Source organism: Mustela nivalis (genome assembly GCF_964662115.1).
Source record: "Mustela nivalis genome assembly, chromosome: 4".
Lineage (NCBI taxonomy): Eukaryota > Metazoa > Chordata > Mammalia > Carnivora > Mustelidae > Mustela > Mustela nivalis.
This window is the reverse complement of record NC_139023.1, coordinates 65965162-65982086: the sequence shown is the minus strand read 5'-3', so window position 1 is coordinate 65982086 and position 16925 is coordinate 65965162. Positions and strand designations below refer to the sequence as shown.

Here is a 16925-nt window from a genome sequence, read left to right as displayed (position 1 = left end):
AGTGTTCAGTGAGAGAAACAACGAACAGGAGAAATTTATTAAATTTTTTTTAAGTTTGTATTTATTTATTTGACAGAACACAAGTTGTGGGAGTGGGAGAGGGAGATGCAGGCTGCCTGCTGAGCAGAGAGCCCCACATGGGGCTTGATCCCAGGACCCCGAGATCATGACCTGAGCTGAAGGAAGATGCCTAGTGACTGAGCCACCCAGGTGTCCCTATTAAGAGGTTTATTGCAAGGAATTGGTTTACATGACTCTGAGGTCTGGCTAAGAGAGTCTTAAATCTATAGGATAGGAGGGAATCCTCCCAAAATGGAGTGAAGCTGCTTTCCTCGGCAGCATTCCTTCAGGAAGCCTCAGTTCTGGTTTTAGTACCTTTCAACTGATTGAATCAGACCAACCCAGATTTTCTAAAATAATCTCCTTTACTTAAAGTCACCTAGTAAAGACTTTAATCACACCTACAAGTATGAGCCCAGCAATGACTAGATGAGTATTTGAACACCTGGACATTGTTTCTAACACATTGGCATGTGGAAAGACCCTCACAAAATCCCAGAGCTTTCTTTTTTGTTGATTGCATGCCATCCAGCGTCCAGAACGTGAGCTGGAAGGTTCTCTAAGTCAGCGGGGTTTAGTTACTAGTCGAGGTCAGTACAGTGCCCTTGAACACAGAACAGGAAGCTGGCTCTGACTGGGTCATGGCCTGACAGCCGTGGCTCCCAGGCTGGGCCCGTGGAGGAGGCAGAGTCAAGTACGAAGTACGACTCCTGCCCACAAGGGCTTTCTTTGTTCAGTACATGAACTTCCTTCGATCTTCGTTTCCTCACTAATCTCTCCAAGCCCATCTGGCTATTAGCTTCGCTATTCTTCTCAGCCCCGAGGTGCAGGATCCAGTGGCTTCCCTGAGGCCTCCTCGTGCCTGAGTCTCCAAGTCTGTTGACATTGTGGAACAGTCTCTGCTTGAAATTCTCTTAGCTGGGCTTTTATGATCTCTGCTCAGGCTTTCTCTCTTCTTTCTTTGCAGTTTCTTCCTTGCTTATCCTCTGTAGAGGTTTAGATATTGATCAAGTTCTGCCTTGACCCTTCCTTTGGCTTCTGGCCTGCGTGGTAGCAGCGTCTCTTATGGTCCCCTGCCTGACGCCTGCACAGGGACGTCTCCTGCTTTGGCGTTGTCAGCTCTGACTTCTCTGGGAGCTCTGCACTCTGGTCTGCCTCGTGCCTCTTGGACATCTCTAAAATGCTGTTGTCTAGAGCAATGCAAGGTGTTTATTTGGTTCTATTTGGCCTCATTTAAGGGCTGAAAGTGTAATATGACAGAGAGCACTGTGGAATGTGTTGCTTTACTGCATTGTTCACCCTTAATGGTCCTTTCCCTTCCTTGCCATTAGTTTCCCAAAGAAGAGCTGCAGACACTTGGTCAGTATCAGATCAGTTAGAGCTACTCTGTGGTTCTTAGGGCACCCAGCCAATAACGTATTTCAGAGAATCTGAAACCCTGTGAAGTCAGTGAAGAAGCTCCACTACTATTTTCCTTTGTTCTCATAGCTCCACTACTATTTTCCTTTGTTCTCATCTCTACCGTCAGGCAGAATACGAAGTGGCCGCTGACGAGAACCGCAGAAGCTGTGGACTGCAAATCCTACACATGTTCTTCGATGCCGAGGTGTGTTTTCTTCCTTAGATGCAAAGATTTGTTAATGCTTGCGTAAATAATTAGAGTACATTGCCCTTCTTACTTAGCTGGATAAGATATAAGAAGTATGTTAAAATATTTAATTTCTTATAAATAATCCTCTTACGCATTTTCTTTTGAGTTGGTGAGGAAATTAACAAATCTCTTAGAAAATTGGGGTGCCTGGGTGGCTCGGTGGGTGGGGCCACTGCCTTTGGCTCAGGTCATGATCTCAGTGTCCTGGGATCAAGCCCCACATCGGGCTCTATGCTCAGCGGGGAGCCTGCTATCCCCTCTCTCTCTGCCTGACTCTGCCTACTTGTGATCTCTCTCTCTGTCAAATAAATAAATAAAATCTTAAAAAAAAATAACTCTTAGAAAATTAATTCAAAGAATTTAAAAGTTTCTATGTTTCCTCAAACAGAAAACAGCATTAGAGAATTTTATTTTTCTTGGACTGAAAATAACATTTTTTTCCTAACAGCTTTAATGGGTCTTAGGTTTTATGCTTTTTCATCCCACAGTTTACTGTGTCCCTGAAATGAGAGCTGTCACTTGCTTCCCTTCACATGACTTCTCTTTTGTAGGCTGTTAAAAGTCCTAAACCCTGGGCAGGCCCCTCTGTGTTATAGAATTGGAGAACAGTAACAAGGATAGCTAACCCTTAGTGAATACCGCTCTGAGCTGTGTACATGTGAGTTGTTTAATACAAAAGTCCTATGAGATGGGTACATTATTATGTCCATTGTCATAGGTAAGACTGAAAATCAGAGTGGTTAAATGGCTCACCAAAGGTAGCACAGCATGTTAAGTGCAGGAGCCAGGAATCAAACATGGAGAGATTGTGCTTGGAGAATAGCATAGTGAGAATGAGTCCAGAATGTTCAGATTCTGAAGCTAGCTCACTGAAGATGGTAGGGGAAGCTCACTGGTGCAAAAGATAATGTGGGGGGCAGGGAAGGCCAGTGGATTGGCAAGTGAGCACAAAGATAAACACACACCCAGTGGTGTCAGAGTTTGCCTCAGACCAAATAGGTTTTGACTCCAAAGCCTGTGCTCGCCTTAGCCACCAGCAATACCAGACTATCATGGCTCCTAGATCATTTCCAACAGATGCTACAGCATTCACGTAATTGCAGGAACCCCCAGTGACTGGGAGGAGTTGATGTTTCATTCACCTAATTCCATTGTGTTTTATTTTTTTTAATTTAAATCACTGAATAGTTTTGTATTTTTTTTTGACAACAGAAATAAAACTTTTTTACCATAAAATAATTTTGACATTGACATTATTTTATAACTCTATTCTGATTAGTCAAAATATGAAATATTTAATTTTCTCCATGAGCTTTTTTTTTTTTTAAGTTTTAATCACCAGTGCTCATCACAACAAGTGTCCCTCTTAATCTCTATCACCTATTTCACCCATGCCCCCAGCCCACCTCCTTCTGGTGACCATTAGTTTGTCTTCTGTAGTTAAGAGTCTGTGTCTTGGTTTCTCTCTCTCTCTCTTTTTTTCTTTGCTCATTTGTTTTATTTTTTTTTAATTCCATGTGTGAGTGAAATTATATGGTATTTGTTTTTCTCTGTCTGATTTATTTCACTTAACATAACACATTTAGTTCCATCCATTTCATTGCAAATGACAAGGTTTCATTCTTTTTTATGGTGTAATATTCCTAGATAGATAGATAGATAGATAGATACATACATACATACATACATAGACCACATCTTTATCCATTCATCAGTCAGTGGACCCTTAGGCTGCCTCCATAGTTTGGCTATTGTAAATAATGCTGCAATAAACGGGTGCTTATATCCCTTTGAATTAGTGCTCTCATATTCTTTGGGTAAGTACCCAGTAGTGTGATTATTGGATCATATGGTATTTCTATTTTTAATTTTTTGAGGAACCTCCATACTGTCTTCCACAGTGGCCACACCAGTTTGCATTCCCACCTATAGTGCATGAGGGTTCCTTTTTCTCTACATCCTCACCAACACTTGTTTCTTGTCTTTTTGATTTTAGCTATTCTGACAGGTGTGAAGTGGTATCTCACTATGGTTTTGATTTTAATTTCCCTGATGATGAGGGATGTTGAGCATCTTTTCATGTGCCTGCTGGCCATCTGGGTGTCTTCTTCTGCCTGTTTCTAATCAGATTATTTGTCTCTGGGACATTGAGTTTTAGAACTTCTTTATATGTGTTAGATACTAACTCTTCCTTGGGATGTGTCATTTGTAAATACCTTCTCCCAATCAGTCAGTTATCTTTTTGCTTTGTTGATTGGTTCCTTCACTGTGCAGAAGCTTTTTATTCTAATAAATTCCCAATACTTAATTTTTACTTGCTTCTCTTGTCTCAGGAGACATTATCTAGAAAAAAGTTAGTGCAGCTGATGTCAGAAAAATTACTGTCTTTGCTCTTCTGGGATTTTTGTGGTTTCAGGTCTCACAGTTAGGTCCTTAATCCATTTTGAGTCTATTTTTGTGTGTGGTATACAAAAAGCGTCCAGTTTTCCCAACACCATCTTTTCCCATTGCATATTCTTGCCTCCTTTGTTGAAGATTAATTGACCATGTAATTGTGGGTTTATTTCTGGGTTTTCTATTCTGTTCTGTTGATCTGTGTGTCTGTTTTTGTGGCAGTAATGATACTTTTTTGACTACTATAGCTTTGTCATGTATGTTAAAATCTGGAATTGTGATACCTCCAGGTTTGTTTTTCTTTTTCAAATTTGCTTTGGCTATTCAAGGTCATTGTGGTTCCATTTAAATTTTAGAATTGTTTATTCTAGTTCTTTGAAAAATGCTGTTGGTATTTTGATAGGGATTGCATTAAATTGCTTGGGGTAGTATAGACCTTTTAACAATACTCGTTATTCAAATCCGTGAGCATGTATTATCTTTCCATCTGTTGCATCATCTTCAATTTCTTTCCTTGGTGTTTTAAAATTTTCACTTCCCTGGTTGAGTTTATTCCTAGGTATTTTATTATTTTTGGCTTAATTATGAATGAGATATTTTCTTAATTTCCCATTCTGCTGCTTCATTACTGGTGTATAGAAATGCAATGGGTTTCTATACATTGATTTTGTATACTGCAACCTTAGTGAATTAGTTCATTAGTTCTGGTAGCTTTTTGGTGGAGTCTTTAGGGTTTTCTATATGTAGCATCATGTCATCTGCAAATAGGAGAAGTTTTACTTCTTCTTTACCAATCTAGATGCCCTTTATTCCTTTTCTTGTCTGATTGCTATGGCTAGGACTTCCAGTATTATGTTGAATAAGAGTTGTGAGAGTGGACATCCCTGTTTTGTCCCTAACTGTCGAGAAAAAGCTCCATTTTTCCCATTAGGGATGATGTTAGGTGTGAGTTTTTCACACATGGCCATTTTTATGTTGGGGTGTGCTCTCTCAAAACCTACTTTGTTGAGGGCTTTCATCATGAATGGATGTTATACTTTGTCAGATGTTTTTTCTGTGTCTGTTGAAATGATCATATGGTTTTTATCCTTTCTCTTGTTGATATGATGTATCATATTGATTGATTTGCAAATATTGAACCACCATTGCAACATGGGAATAAACCCCACTTGATTGTGAATGATTGTGAATTTTTTTTTCCAGTGTATTTTTGGATTTGGTTTGCTAGTATTTTGTTGAGGATTTTTGCATCTGTGTTCATCAGAGATGTTGGCCTGTAGTTCTCTTTTTTTTTTTTTTTTTTTTTTTTTGTGGTGTCTTTATCTGGTTTTGGTATCAGGGTAATACTGGCTTCATAGAATGCATTTGGAAGTTTGCCTTCCTTACCCAGTTTTTGGAATAGTTTGAAAGGAATAAGTATTAATTCTTTTTTAAATGTTTGGTAGAATTCACCTGTGAAACCATCTGGTCCTGGACTTTTGTTTGTTGGGAGGCTTTTTTTTTTTTTCTTTTAATGATTCAGTTTCTTTGCAGATAATTGATCTGTTCAGATTTTCTATTTCTTCCTCTTTCAGTTTCAGTAGTTTATATGTTTCTAGGAATTTATCCATTTCTTCTACATTGTCCAATTAGTTGGCATATAGTTTTTCATAATATTCTCTTAGAATTGTTTGTACTTCGGTGGTGTTTGTTGGTATTTCTCCTCTCTATTTGTGATTCTATTTATTTGGATCCTTTATCTCTTTTTCCTTGATGCGTCTGGCTAGAGCCTAATCAACTTTATAGATTTTTTTCAAAGAACCAGCTCGTGATTTCATTGTTCTATTGGTTTTTTAGTTTTTATATGGTTTCTTTCTGCTCTAATATTTATTATTTCCTTCTTTCTGTTGGTTTTAGGTTTTCTTTATTGTTCTTTTTCCAACTCCTCTAGATATAAGGTTAGGTTATTTATTTGAAAATTTTCTTGCTTTTTTTTTTTTTAAGATTTTATTTATTTATTTGACAGAGAGAGATCACAAGTAGGCAGAGAGGCAGGCAGAGAGAGAGGAGGAAGCAGGCCCCCTGCTGAGCAGAGAGCCCAATGTGGGACTCGATCCCAGGACCCTGAGATTATGACCTGAGATCATGACCTGAGCCGAAGGCAGGGGCTTAACCCACTGAGCCACCCAGGCACCCATTTTTCTTGCTTTTTTTTTTTTTTAAAGATTTTATTTATTTATTTGATAGAGAGAGATCACAAGTAGACGGAGAGGCAGGCAGAGAGAGAGAGAGAGAGGGAAGCAGGCTCCCTGCCGAACAGAGAGCCCGATGCGGGACTCGATCCCAGGACCCTGAGATCATGACCTGAGCCGAAGGCAGCCGCTTAACCCACTGAGCCACCCAGGCGCCCTTTTCTTGCTTTTTGAAGTCCGTCTGTATTGCTATAAACTTCTCTCTCGCAGCTATTTTGCTGCATCCCAAAGGTTTTGAACCATTGTGTTTTCATTTGCATTTGTTTCCATGTACTTTTTTATTTCATCTTTTATTTCCTGGTTGACCCATTCATTGTTTAGTAGCATGGTATTTAACCTCCTTGTATTTGTGGTCTTCCCAGATTTTTTTTGTAGTTGACTTTCAGTTTCATAGTGTTGTATCAAGAAAAGATACACACACAGCATGACTTTGATCTTTTTAAATTTGTGAAGGTTTATTTTGTGACCTAACCTGTGATCTTTTCTGGAGAATGTTCCATGTGTACTTGAAAAGATTCTGTATTCTGCTCTTTGAGGATGGAATGTTCTGAATATATCTGTTAAATCCATCCGGTACAGTGTGTCATTCAAAGCCATTGTTGTCTTGTTGATTATCTGTTTCGATAATCTGTCCATTGAGGTAAGTGGGGGGTTAAAGTCCCCTAATATTATCCGTTATTATCGATTAGATCTTTTACATTTGTTATTAACTGTTTTATGTACTTGGGTGCTTACATGTTGAATGCATAAATTTTGACAATTCTTATATTCTCTTATAGGATTGCCCCTTTATTATTTATTATGTAATGCCCTTCCTTGTAGCTTATTATAGTCTTTGTTTTAAAGTCTATTTTGGGGACACCTGGGTGGCTCGGTGGGTTAAAGCCTCTGCCTATGGCTTGGGTCATGATCCCAGAGTCCTGGGATCAAGCCCCACATCGGGCCCTCTGCTCATAGGGGAGCCTGCTTCCTCCTCTCTCTCTCTCTGCCTGCTTCTCTGCCTACTTGTGATCCTTGCTTGTCAAACAAATAAATAAACTCTTAAAAAAAAAAAAAAGTCTGTTTTGTCTGGGATAAGTATTGTTGCTCTGGCTTTCTCTTGACAAGCCTTTGCATGATAACTGTTTCTCCATCCCCTCACTTTCCCTGGCTGGTGTCTTAAGGTCTAAAATGGGTCCCTTGTAGGGAGCATATAGTTGGGTCTTCTTTTCTCATCCATTCTGTCACCCTGTATTTTTTGACTAAAGCATTTAGTTCATTTACATTCGAAGTAACTATTGATAGATCTATACTTAATGTCATTTTATTGCTTGTTTGTTGGTTGTTTCTGAAGATATTCTCTCATCCTTTCTTGTCTTTTTCTCTTTGATAGCTTGCTGGTTTCCCTTAGTGATATATTTGAATTTACTTCTCTTTATTCTTTGCATATTTATTAGTGGTTTTTGATTAGTGGTTCCTATTAGGGCAATACATAACATCGTCTTACAACAGTCTGTATTAAGTTCATGGTCGTTTAAGTTTGAACCCATTCTTTATTCCTTTCCTTCCCACATTTTGAGTTTATGATGTAATATTTACATCTTCTTTATTTTGTGAGTTTCTCGACTGTTTTTACAGAAGTATTCATTTTTATTGCTTTTGTATTTCTTCCCTTCATACCATCCTTTTTAGTCTTTCCTTTCCATTGAAGTCACCTTTAATATTTCTGGCAGGGCTGGTTTAGTGATAAGCTCCTTTAGTTTTGTTTGCCTGGGTGAATATTTATCTCTCCTTCTTTTTTATTTTTTAATAAGTATTTTATTTATTTATTTGAGAGAGAGGGCGCACAAGCAGGGTGTGGGGTGGGGAGGGGCAGAGGGAGAAGCAGGCTCCCCGCTGAGCAGGGAGCCTGACTCGGGGCTTGATCCCAGGACCCTGAGATCATGACCTGAGCCAAAGGCAGACACAGTAAAGATGGGAAAATGCCTCATTTCGGTTAGATCATTTAAATGACACCTATTGGGGTGCCTGGGTGGCTCAGTGGGTTAAAGCCTCTGCCTTCAGCTCAGGTCATGATCTCCGGGTCCTGGGATCGAGCCACGCATTGGGCTCTCTGCTCAGCGGGAAGCCTGCTTCCTCCTCTCTCTCTGCCTGCCTCTCTGCCTACTTGTGATCTCTCTCTGTCAAATAAATAAATAAAATCTTTTTTAAAAAATGAGTTTTCTATATTGTATATTTCTATCACTAGTTCAACTTTGATGAAAGTATTTCTTTGATTTGTAGAAAACCCAGTTTTGTTGTGTTAGCTTAGCTATACCACTGCCAGAAATCAGTCTAGAATGCATTTTTCATGCCTAATGACAAATTAAATGTGCAATTGAACATGATCTGGGTATCTTTTTCAATAACTCTGGACATTAGTTTTGTTATGTGTTTTCTTTCTCTGGAATTTTCTAGTTGAGGATTAAGAGAATGGGAAGCTGGTGTGTAGGGACATAATTAGTGAGAATGTGAAGTAGTAGGGCCTTTTTGGAGGTCAGCTTTGCAATGAATATCAATGTTTAAGAGACAGGTATCCTTTGAGCTAGTTATTCTACCTCCAAGAATCTGTCTTATAAAAACACCATGGTACAAAGATATACATAGCAGTGGTGTCTGCAGAGGAGGAAATGGGTAGCTAGAATGTGTCAGAAGGACAAATAAACACATCCTCTGGAAAACCATGCAGTCTTTAGGAAAATATAGTAGCTTTCTTGGTTGCAGCACATATTTACAAAACTACATATATATTTTTATCCCATTTGTGTGAGAAAAAAAATGTGTATTTCTGAGGGTTTGTGTCCATGTGGATGTGTTTACATTTTTTAAATAAGATTTTATTTATTTATTTGACAGAGATCACCAGTAGGCAGAGAGGCAGGCAGAGAAAGAGGGGGAAGCCGGCTCCCCGCCGAGCAGAGAGCCTGATGCAGGGCTTGATCCCAGGACCCCGAGATCATGATCTGAGCCGAAGGCAGAGGTTTAACGCACTGAGCCACCCAGGCGCCCCTACATTTTTAACTGTGACAAAAAAGACATAAAGTTGATCATCGTAGCCATGTCTAAGTGCACAGTTCAGTGGCATTATACATACTGATGTTGTGGGCAGCCTTCACCACCATCCATCTCCTGAACTTTCTTTCTCCTACAGATCTGAAATTCTGTCCCTATGAAACACAGCTCCCACTTTCTCCTCCCATTCCATTTTCTGTCTCTAGTATTCCGACCACTTGAGGGACCTCATAGAAGCGGGATCATACAGTATCTGTCCTTTTGTGGCTGGTTTATTTCACTGGGCATAATGTCCTCAAGGTTTATCTATGTTGTAGCAGGTCAGAACGTCCCTCCTCCTTGAGGCTGAATGACATTCCCCTACATGGATGGATCATGGTGTTCATCCATTCATCTGTCAGTGGGCCCTTGGGTTGCTCCCACCTTTTTGAATATTGTACATAATCCTGCTATGGATACAGTATAGAGATATTTCCTAGAAAACTTGCTTTTCACTCTGATTCGATTTGCTTAGAAAAAGATCTGAAAAGGTGGAGAACACAGTGAACTCCGGAAAATGACACCAGGGCAGCAGGTGAAGGTGGCCCTTTGACTTATTTCAGGCTCTCACTGTTGTACTTCTTTTTTTTTTTTTTTTTTTAAGATTTTATTTATTTATTTGACAGACAGAGATCACAAGTAGGCAGAGAGGCAGGCAGAGAGAGAGGAGGAAGCAGGCTCCCTACCGAGCAGAGAACCCCAATATGGGGCTCGATCCCAGGACCCTGGGATCATGACCTGAGCCGAAGGCAGAGGCTTTAACCCACTGAGCCACCCAGGCGCCATGTTCTACTTTTTTTTTCTACAGTAAGCATTAGGTTTTGTTTATAGCTGGTAAATTATGAAATCACTAACTATCATGCATTTGGTTTGTGCTATATCAAAAAGGCAGCAACCCCTTTACCAGAAATACCTGCCCGTGTTTTGAAAGAATGTCGGTTGAGACTGAAACAGAACCCCGGCAAGGACGTCTTCGAGGAATGCACGAGGTAAGCAGCCCATGCCACCCCACACAGCCATGTGGCTGACAGCAGACGGGGGCTTACAGGGCCGCTCTCTGCATGACACCAGCTCTTACTACAGAACTTTCCCAGTTAATACAGTCACTTTCACTGGAGAGATGTGCATGAGGGGTGATAATTACACAGATGGAAGGGACGCACTGAAGTGGGTCACATCATGGAGACCCAGTGTTTGTGTGTAGCTTTGTGGGTCCCTGACCCTCCAGTCGGCCTTCTGAAATATGTGTGTCTGGGATGAAAGGATACCCATAAAGTGTTATTTTTTAAAGCCCTAGGCACTTGCATGTTTTCTCTAGATGTTTGCAATAACAGACAAGAAAATTCCAAGTGAAAGCACTTTGACTAAATCTGTCTTCTGATGTACACAGGGAGAAAGAATGGTTTCTAGACTGATCTGGCCCAGAATACGGAGTCCTCTGCCCAGTCAGGCAGCATTCGGGTGTCATTTCTCCTAAGGTCCATTCAACAGAGGCTGGTTCATGCTGGTTCTCTGTCCAGTGCTGTGTCCATTTCCTGGGGCGGCCATCACAAAGTTCCACAAACTTTGGTGGCACAAAACAGTAGAAATGTATTCTCCGGGCTCCTGGGGGGCTTAGTCAGCTCAGGCCATGGTCCCAGGGTCATGGGAAGGAGTCTTACATTGGGCTTCTGGCTCAGCCGGGAGCCTGCTTCCCCTTCTGCCTCCTCTCCTCTCCTCCCTGCTACTCGTTCTCTCACTGTCTCTGTCTTGCTCTCAAATCAACAACAGAAATTTATTCTCACAGTTCTGGAAGCTGGGAGTCTGAAGTCAGGCCTCTTGAGGACAGGATCTTTCCTTGTCCCTGCTTGTCTCCCTAGTGTTTTTGGGCCTGCAGCTGCAGCATTTGAGCCTCTGCTATCTTTGTCCTTGTGTTCTCTCCTCTTCTTAGAAGAGCATTAGTCCCATTGGATTAGGGCCAACTCCACTCCGGTATGACCTCATCTTAACTCATGGTATCTGTAAAGACCCTTATTCCAAGTAAGGCCAATATTCAGACACCAGGATTAGGACTCAACATATTTGTTTGAGAGAAGCATTTCAAGTCATGATAGTTTGCTTCTTTGGGTCGAGGTTATGCTAGAGAACAAGATAAAACATTGCGGACTGAGTTTTCGTTCCTACGGGCCTTAAAATAGGAATTGCAGAGCCTCAGTTTATTGTTATTTTTTCGGAAAATATTAAGCACCTATTTTGCGCTGTCATTGATCTAGTTTTCAGGAGTAAAATGATAAGCAAGGATGAGTTGATTCTCTACTTATAGGGAGCTAATACCAAGTGGAATGATAGAGAAATTTGTGTCAGTTTCCTATTGGGGCCATAACAGATTGCCACAGACTTGATGGCCTAAGACAACACACATCTATGTTCTTCAGTTCTGGAGGTCAGAAGTCTGAAAGCAGTATCGCTGGGCAGAAATCATGTTGTCCGCAGGGCCTTGCTCCATTGAGGATCTAGGGGAAAATCCATTTTCTTGTGTTTTTTTCCGGCTTACAAGAGTACATTACTTGGCTCGTGGCCCCTTACTCCACGTTCAGAACCAGCCATACAGTGTCCTCAACTTTGTCTCTGCTTCTGACTTTTGGAAGACTTTTTTTACTCTATACGTCCACATCTCCCTTGGCCTCCCTCTTTCAGTGACATGTGATGGCATTTAGTGTCCACTCAGATAATCCAGGATTATTTTCCTATCTCAGGCTCCTTAACTCAGTCATCTGCAGAATCTCTGTTGCTAGGAAGGGCGATAGTCACAGGCTCCAGGAATGGGGACCTGGGTATGTTTGGGTCATTGATTATTCAGCCTACTGTAGGCGCTGAGTAAGTTGCCAGGGAGGGAGTGCTGAGGGCATGTCTCCTAACCTGGGGCCCCGAGAAGAGCCTTCACAGAGACCTTTCCCTGCAGGCTGAGGAGGAGGCCAGGGAGCACAGAGACCTGCAGGGGAGGGGCTGGTCAAGGATTGCTGCTGCTTCACCCCAAGAGGGCCAGGGAGAGGGTCCTCATGGTTCCCTCTCCCTGGTCCTTATTCCCAGGTACCCTTTCTGTCACTTGGCAAGTGTTCACACAGGAGTCCTCACATGACCTTCTGGAGGTCAACCCTCATTTGACAGAAGAGGAATGGAGGCCCAGGGAGCCAGGGAGAGCAATTAGAGTGACCCATTTCACTGTGGCAGTTGTTCAGGTGATGGTGGCCTAGCCTGCCTAGTGATAGTCATCATGGAGACAGATGAATGGATTTCAGAGAAATCCGTGAGGCTGCTGGGCTAGGGAGGACAATACAGTTTCTTTGGGGACACATTTGAATTTGAGTTCTTTTCTGGACATCAAGCAGAGCTGAGATGTTAGCAGCTGCAACTGGGGTGTTCCTGGAGAGGAACAGGAGGCAGGATCTGGGGTCATAGCCCCTGTGCAGATGTGACCAAGGCCGTGGGGGTGGAGGCAAGACCTGGGCATATGCACAGAGTGGAGATTGAAGAGAGGAGTGCACTGAGAGCAGATAGGCACAGCCTCCCTTCTTCTCTCCCTCTGCATCCCTCTGCGCCTACTGCCTGGTTCTGTCCCCTCCCTCCAGTACAGGGCCCCAAGCTGAAACTGCACTGGGGGAGGGAGGGGACAGATGCCAGACAGAGTGACAGTGGCACAAGAGGTCACATACCTGTTCTGAAGAGGCCAAGGGCGGGGTCCAGCAGGGACAGGGATAGGGTGGGAGGCTTCAGGAGAACAGAGGTGTTTGTAGTAGCAGTGCATTGCGGTGCGGTGCACGGGGAGAGAGGCCCATTCAGGGACCAAGAGCAGGAATTGCATTTTGACTCATATGCTAGTACTTTTAAAGCTCTTTCCTGTTTATATTTAATGCCCAAGGAGGTCTTAAGCACATGGTCTGATCTTGATGTTTCAGGACACTAGGACACCGAGATTTGAATTCATTCATTCATTCAACAAATAATCCTGAGGGCCCATTACGTGCTAAGTACTGTCCTAAAAGCTTAGGATAATGGGGAAACACTACAGACAATTCCTGTCTTCATGCAGTTCACTTGTGGGAGGGAATGGCTTACCTGGCCTGTGCACCAGGAGTGTCTGGAGCTAGCTGTAGCATGGGCAAGATGCTCATTCCCTTAGTGAGAATGTCAAATGACCAGCTCCATACGCCCTAGATAAACCGTTTTTTTTTTTTTTTAAAGATTTTTATTTATTTGACAGAGAGAGATCACAAGTAGGCAGAGAGGCAGGCAGAGAGAGAGAGAGAGGGAAGCAGGCTCTCCGCCGAGCAGTGAGCCCGATGCGGGACTCGATCCCAGGACCCTCAGATCATGACCTGAGCTGAAGGCAGCGGCCTAACCCACTGAGCCACCCAGGCGCCCCATAGATAAACCGTTTTAACCTGTCTTTCTACCGGGCAGTTGTGCGGTATTGGACTAGAGCCCTCCTCTCTGGCTGGCAGCAGCCTCCTTCTCTGAAAATGGATAAGATGGGCTGTTCTCTGAGGCTAGTAATCTCCAGTCAACTTTTACTGGTTCTTGTTGGTTATTCCCATGAGTGGAATATGAGGGTTTGTGCCGTGGGCCTCCTTTGCGAGAAGGCGTTGCTTGTTTGACCGCTTCTCTGGTAGAGCAGACAGGCATGGCCTCGGGTCTCTGATGACTGTAGTTTTCGTGTTTCGTAGTGAGAAGTAAATATATTAGCTATACTGGACTTATAGTTAAAAAAATGATGATAAAAAATAAAAGAATCAAAATTCTCCTTGGCTTCACGTGAGCCATTTGTGAAACTGGAAGGGGCCAATCTTTGAGCGCATGCCTTTGCTCTTCCAAGTTTTCTCCCCAGTATGCACACATCCTGAGCTCCTTCCTGTACCTGTGCGGTGAGAGACCTGCCATGGTAACAACAGACAGGGAGGCTTAGGAACTGAGTTACTCCGCCTAGTGACAGGAAGTGGCCATGACCATTATCCTTATCCGGCAGCTTGGGGGATGGAGACCAGAGAGGTTTGGTAACCTGCCCCAGGCCTTTCAGCGGGTGGGAGGCAGGCTGCTTGAGGACAGAGCAGCCAACATCCGCAACGGATGCATTCGCCGAGAAGGGCCATCACCAACCTGGTTTGCATGCCGCTTTTGCGAAGATCCCACTTTTTGGTGCCATTTTCATTTTGCAGAAACTGCTAGAAAAAATCTAAGAATTCCTAAGTAGTCACTTCAGATACTGTGTTTTTGCCCTCTTGGATGTTGATGTTAGTTTGTAGACACGGGGAAGAGCACCAGATCCCGTAGGCCCTTGTGATGGCGTCTCCTAGGGGTGGCACCTGTGTGGGGCACATCCACACCGTGGGCGTAGGCCTGTCTGGCTCCAACACCTCAGCTTCTCCCCTCCTGTGCACAACAGTGGGCGTCAGCAACTGGAAGAACATGGTTGTGATCAGTCACTCTGTGCTGCCCAGAGTATTCCTTTGTGATTTAGAATTACCAAAGAACTGCATCTTGTTTCAGAGATGTGTGTTTCCCTGGTGTAGAGATCAGCAGCTATGGAGTGGAGGGTATGTCCCCTGTGCTCTGAGACAGAGTGCCAGCAGCCAGGCTGCCCCTGTGCCACATCTCAGGTCGTCAGTCATTTCCGCGTGGCTGTGCCTCTTCGTAGGCAGTGTGCGGCAACACTGCCCCGTCCATGTTTCCTGAGGATGACGGGAGTAGGGCAGAGCCTCAGTAAAGGATCCTGGGCTGAGGGTCTGGCCCAACCCCTGGAAGACACCCTAGAGACAGGAGCAGGATGGAAGGGGATAGCCACAGGCTGGAGACAGTCCCCTGTGCTGACATACTTACAGGCAGCAGAGCAGGACCTCCTCCAGGAGCAGCTTCACTGGGGCAAGGCAGGCCATCTATCATTGGCCTTTTCAAGGTCACTGCCAGAAGCACATTATTTCAGTCTGTCTAGCTGCTGTAGCAGATACCACAGACAGGGAGACATCTGTCTCCCATAGCCCTGCAGGCTGGAAGCCTGTGGCCAGGGCGCCAGCGTAGTCCAGCTCTGGGGAGGCCCCTCTTCAGCATTCTGTGGCCTCATGTGACAGGAGGGACTGGGGAGCTCTCTGGGGTCTCTTTCATAAGAGCCCAAATCCAAATCCATTCAGAGAGGCTCCACCTTCCAAATACCATCACCCTCAGATTTAGGTTTCAGCCTAGGACTTCTGGGGGGACACACACTCAGTCTGCAGCACACATCATCGTGACTCACCATTCCGAAAGCCAGCCACCCCTGTGCCAGGGAATACGCACATCTCATTTTCAGCTGTGGAAAGTACACACCATGAATAACAAAGACCGATGTCCGCAAGCCCCTGAGGTCATGCGGGGGAAGTCACGCTGCTTAGAGGGCTGGCCTGGCGGCAGGGCAGAAGGGTCCTTTCCTGCCCCTAGGTCTGGGCTGTGTGTCCGCACAGGGCTACCTGTGCTGTCGCTGGGATCCAGCTCTCTAGTGTGGACGACATTTCACTTCCTAGCACTTGCAAGCTGGTTTCCTGATTTCTCATTTTACCTCTAGCCTTAGGTTCTTCACTGATATGTCTGTTCACCAAATCTGTTCGTATTTTTAACCCTCTGATTAGGCACTTTTCCAATTCCGTCCTGTTGTTCAAGAACGGGGTGGTATACATGACCATGTCAGACTACCCACAGGTCTGGCTCCTGCTCTGTGTATCCACTTCAAGATAGGGACTTAAAAGTCACTCATATTTAAATAAGTTTTAGTTCTTAGCCCTCAGTCTGTTTTGATTAGCTCACCTGACTGATGGCGGTTTATTCCTTATATTCTAACTCAGTGCCTGTCACTGGCCAGCTGCTGTGCCAGGCTCTGGCGAACAGGGACCTTAGCAGGATCCACTGCAGGAACAAGGACTTACAGAGTTCCCTGCTGTTCTGGCTTATTTCCATATTGTAAACCTTCCTTGCCCCAAAAGCCTTCTTCCTCACTTTGGATTCCAGAGTACTGATGCCGCATAATGAACATAAATGTTTCCTTTAGACTCCCTGCTGTTTTCTGAAAGAAGCTGTAGTGAGAGGCAGCACAGCTGCCTTAGTGGGGAGCCTCAGGATGGGGCTCAGCACTGTCTGCTTGTCCCTCTCTCTCTCTCAAAAAAATAAATTAATTAATTAAATCTTTTTAAAAAGGTGTGTGCAGGGGCGCCTGGGTGGCTCAGTGGGTTAAGGCCTCTGCCCTCAGCTCAGGTCGTGGTCGCGGGGTCCTGGGATCAAGCCCCTCTTCGGGCTCTCTGCTCAGTGGGGAGCCTGCTTCCCTTCCTCTCTCTGCCTGCCTCTCTGCCTACTTGTGATCTCTGTCTGTCAAATAAATAAATAATTAATTAATCTTAAAAAAAAAAAAAAAATGTGTTCAGTAGGTTTATTTCTTGGACTAGACCAGTGGGGCAGAGTCTGTTGTTTTTGAGATGAGGAGTATTAGGAAGTGAAACTGACAAGCACTGGTAAGTAGTCAT

General features: G+C 43.7%; 1 protein-coding gene across 8 annotated transcripts in view; it reads left to right on the top strand.

The window, feature by feature from the left end:
- Nucleotides 1–16925, top strand: part of GRK4 (G protein-coupled receptor kinase 4) — a 110513-nt gene that overhangs the window by 35667 nt on the left and 57921 nt on the right. For all 8 annotated transcript variants that reach the window (XM_082727092.1, XM_082727091.1, XM_082727089.1 and 5 more), the window contains 2 exons: nucleotides 1589–1666; nucleotides 10294–10394. In XM_082727092.1, the coding sequence (XP_082583218.1) occupies nucleotides 1589–1666; nucleotides 10294–10394 (179 nt within the window). The remainder of the gene's footprint in view (nucleotides 1–1588; nucleotides 1667–10293; nucleotides 10395–16925) is intronic.